This window comes from Salarias fasciatus, unplaced genomic scaffold (assembly GCF_902148845.1).
Source record: "Salarias fasciatus unplaced genomic scaffold, fSalaFa1.1, whole genome shotgun sequence".
Classification (NCBI taxonomy): domain Eukaryota; kingdom Metazoa; phylum Chordata; class Actinopteri; order Blenniiformes; family Blenniidae; genus Salarias; species Salarias fasciatus.
The window spans coordinates 553,866-556,849 of NW_021941390.1; the positions used below are offsets into that span (position 1 = coordinate 553,866).

Consider the following 2,984-nt stretch of genomic DNA (forward strand, 5'->3'; position numbering starts at 1 on the left):
ACATTTCTTTAGGGTTAGGCTTTGTTGTGGTGTGGGTTAGGGTTAGGGTAAGGGTCAGGGTTAGGGGCTAGACATGAATGGGAGTCAATGGACGGTCCCCACGAGGATAGAAATACGAGACTGCACGTGTGTGTGTGTGTGTGTGTGTGTGTGTGTGTGTGTGTGTGTGTGTGGGAACTCTTGCAGGAAGGTGGGAACTCAAATGTCCAGCAGTCATTTCTCTTTTGCGCGCGGAGTTTGCGACGCACCGCCGCCGCCGCCGCTCACTTGCACGTGTGCACGTCGTAGATGCGCACGCACTCCTGGCAGCTGACGTAGCAGCACCAGTGGAAGATGCAGTGGCACTTCTCTTTGCGCTTCTCGGTCCGGGTGTTGTGTCCGCGGCCGCAGCACAGCAGGTCGCAGCCCTCGATGCCGTGCGACGACACGTTGCAGACGCGGTCGCGCGTCCCGAAGGAGCCGGTCTCCTGGTTGGGCTCGCAGAAGTTGGGCGAGCCCTCGTAGTAGACCAGGTCGCGCTCGGTGGGGTGCTTGAAGAAGGCGTACTTGACCCGCAGGGTCTCCACCCAGCCGCGGGACTCGCGGTGCTTCTCCACCACCATCTCCGAGGCGCTGTCGTACTTGTCCTTCAGGTAGTCGCCCAGCATGCGGAAGTCCGGCTGCGCCCACCAGCACGTCTTCACCTCGCAGCTCCCCGACAGGCCGTGGCATTTGCAGCGGAGGTTCATGTGGTCGAGGATGGTCTGAGAAGAGACGGAACCGAAACTCAGTCTGAGCGCATCGTCCAGACGACTTCAGGAAGAGCAGCAGCGGTAAAATACCCAGAGAATTTTACAATCATCGTGACAACTGCAGCTGTGCTTTGCATCAGTTTTTAGAATCTAAGGAGAGAAACGAGAAAACGACTTGACAAATCAACGCTATTGAATCCGGTCCACTGTACATATTTGCAAGTCTTGTTTTGTCCCTTTTCCAAACAGCATTTTCACGTGGTTCTCTTGACTAGCCTTTCGTTAGGGTTAGCTGTCTGTTAACCCAACCCCCAGTTAGATCAGGGACCAGGTGTCTCAGCTGCTTTCAGATCTCTCTACCTGGACAACCGAGAACGAAAACAGATGAAATCCTGACAGGAAAACTGGGGATGTGTGAAAGTCCGTACATCCTTCTGCGAGAGAAACTTGTTCTCGCTCCTCCGGCTCGGAGAACAGAACGGAAGACTGAGCGTGTTTGTGTGTGTGTGTGTGTGAGTGTGAGCATGAGTGTGTGTGTGTGTGTGTGTGTGTGAGTGTGTGTGTGTGTGAGTGTGAGCATGAGTGTGTGTGTGTGTGTGTGTGTGTGTGTGTGTGTGTGTGTGTGTGTGTGTGTGTGAGTGAGTGTGAGCATGAGTGTGTGTGTGTGTGTGTGTGTGTGTGTGTGTGTGTGAGTGTGAGCATGAGTGTGAGTGTGTGTGTGTGTGTGTGTGTGTGTGTGTGTGAGTGTGTGGGTGTGAGTGTGAGCATGAGTGTGTGTGTGTGTGTGTGTGTGTGTGTGTGTGTGTGTGTGTGAGTGTGAGCATGAGTGTGTGTGTGTGTGTGTGTGTGTGTGAGTGTGTGGGTGTGAGTGTGAGCATGAGTGTGTGTGTGTGTGTGTGTGTGGTGTGTGTGTGTGTGTGTGTGTGTGTGTGTTCTCGTATTTCTATCCTTGTCGGGGCCAAATGTCCCCACAAGGATAGCAAAACGTGGAACGACGTGCCTTGTGGGACCTTTTTCCGGTCCTAAGTAGGAGAAACAGTGTTTTCTTGACCATGTTGTTGTTACTGAAAAAAGTAAAAGTGCAAAAACATTTCTTTGGGGTTAGGCTTTGTTGTGGTGTGGGTTAGGGTCAGGTCAGGTCAGGTCAGGTCAGGGTCAGGTCAGGGTCAGGTCAGGGTCAGGTCAGGTCAGGTCAGGTCAGGTCAGGTCAGGTCAGGTCAGGGTCAGGTCAGGTCAGGTCAGGTCAGGGTCAGGGTCAGGTCAGGGTCAGGTCAGGTCAGGGTCAGGGTCAGGTCAGGGTCAGGTCAGGTCAGGGTCAGGGTCAGGTCAGGTCAGGTCAGGTCAGGGTCAGGGTCAGGTCAGGTCAGGTCAGGTCAGGGTCAGGGTCAGGTCAGGGTCAGGTCAGGGTCAGGTCAGGTCAGGTCAGGTCAGGTCAGGTCAGGTCAGGTCAGGTCAGGTCAGGGTCAGGTCAGGGTCAGGGTCAGGTCAGGTCAGGTCAGGTCAGGTCAGGTCAGGTCAGGTCAGGTCAGGTCAGGCTACGTTAGCGCGCTAGCTGTTGTTTCTGGAGCGTGAGATTTCCGGGCTCCAGAGCTCCTCCTGACCGGCGGGGAGACGAGATCCGTCTGCAGGAAGCGGCGCCGCGGCTGCGCTGGAAACCGCATACTGCCTACTACCATACTAACCTACTGAGTATGCAGTGGCAGTGTGCCATTTTGAGTATGCGAGAAGTTCCCGATGCATCATGTGTTCACTACTCACACTGAAATTACCCAAGATGCAACGCGACGGACAGCGGTTGCGCCAGACAGAGCTTGAGCCGCCTGGCGGCCGGCGGGTGTGTGTGTGTGTGTGTGTGTGTGTGTGGGGGGGGGGCCCGGGGCGGGGTCCTGGCCCCACGATCTGGGTCCGGCCCCGGAGGGTGTGAGAAACTCTGCGCTCGCCGGCGGGCTCGCCGCTGGGGTGGCGCGCTCCGTAGGACCGCTGGGCGAGACGGCGCGTCTCGGTCCCGCTGCCGAGCCGGTGGGTGGGGAGCCGGTCGGAGTGGCGGGGGGGCCGGCGGCGTGACCCGCGGTCGCCCGCCACCAGAGCCCGACCGGGCCTGGAGGCTGGGCCGCCGGGTCGGGGAACCGACCGCCACGGCCACGGCGCCGGGTGCCGTGCCGGGCGGGGGCGCCGTGCCGGGCGGGGGCGCCGTGCGGGCGGGGGCACCGTGCCGGGCGGGGGCGCCGTGGCCGGGCGGGGGCGCCGTGGCGG

General features: G+C 58.8%; 1 protein-coding gene across 1 annotated transcript; it reads right to left on the bottom strand.

Annotated features, from left to right (window-relative positions):
• Positions 1-263: 263 nt before the first annotated feature.
• Positions 264-743, bottom strand: LOC115385523 (protein Wnt-3b; the record flags this gene model as incomplete). The annotated part of the gene is made up of 1 exon (XM_030087588.1): positions 264-743. A coding segment is annotated over one exon (480 nt), but the record flags the coding sequence as incomplete, so codon positions are not given.
• Positions 744-2,984: the final 2,241 nt, after the last annotated feature.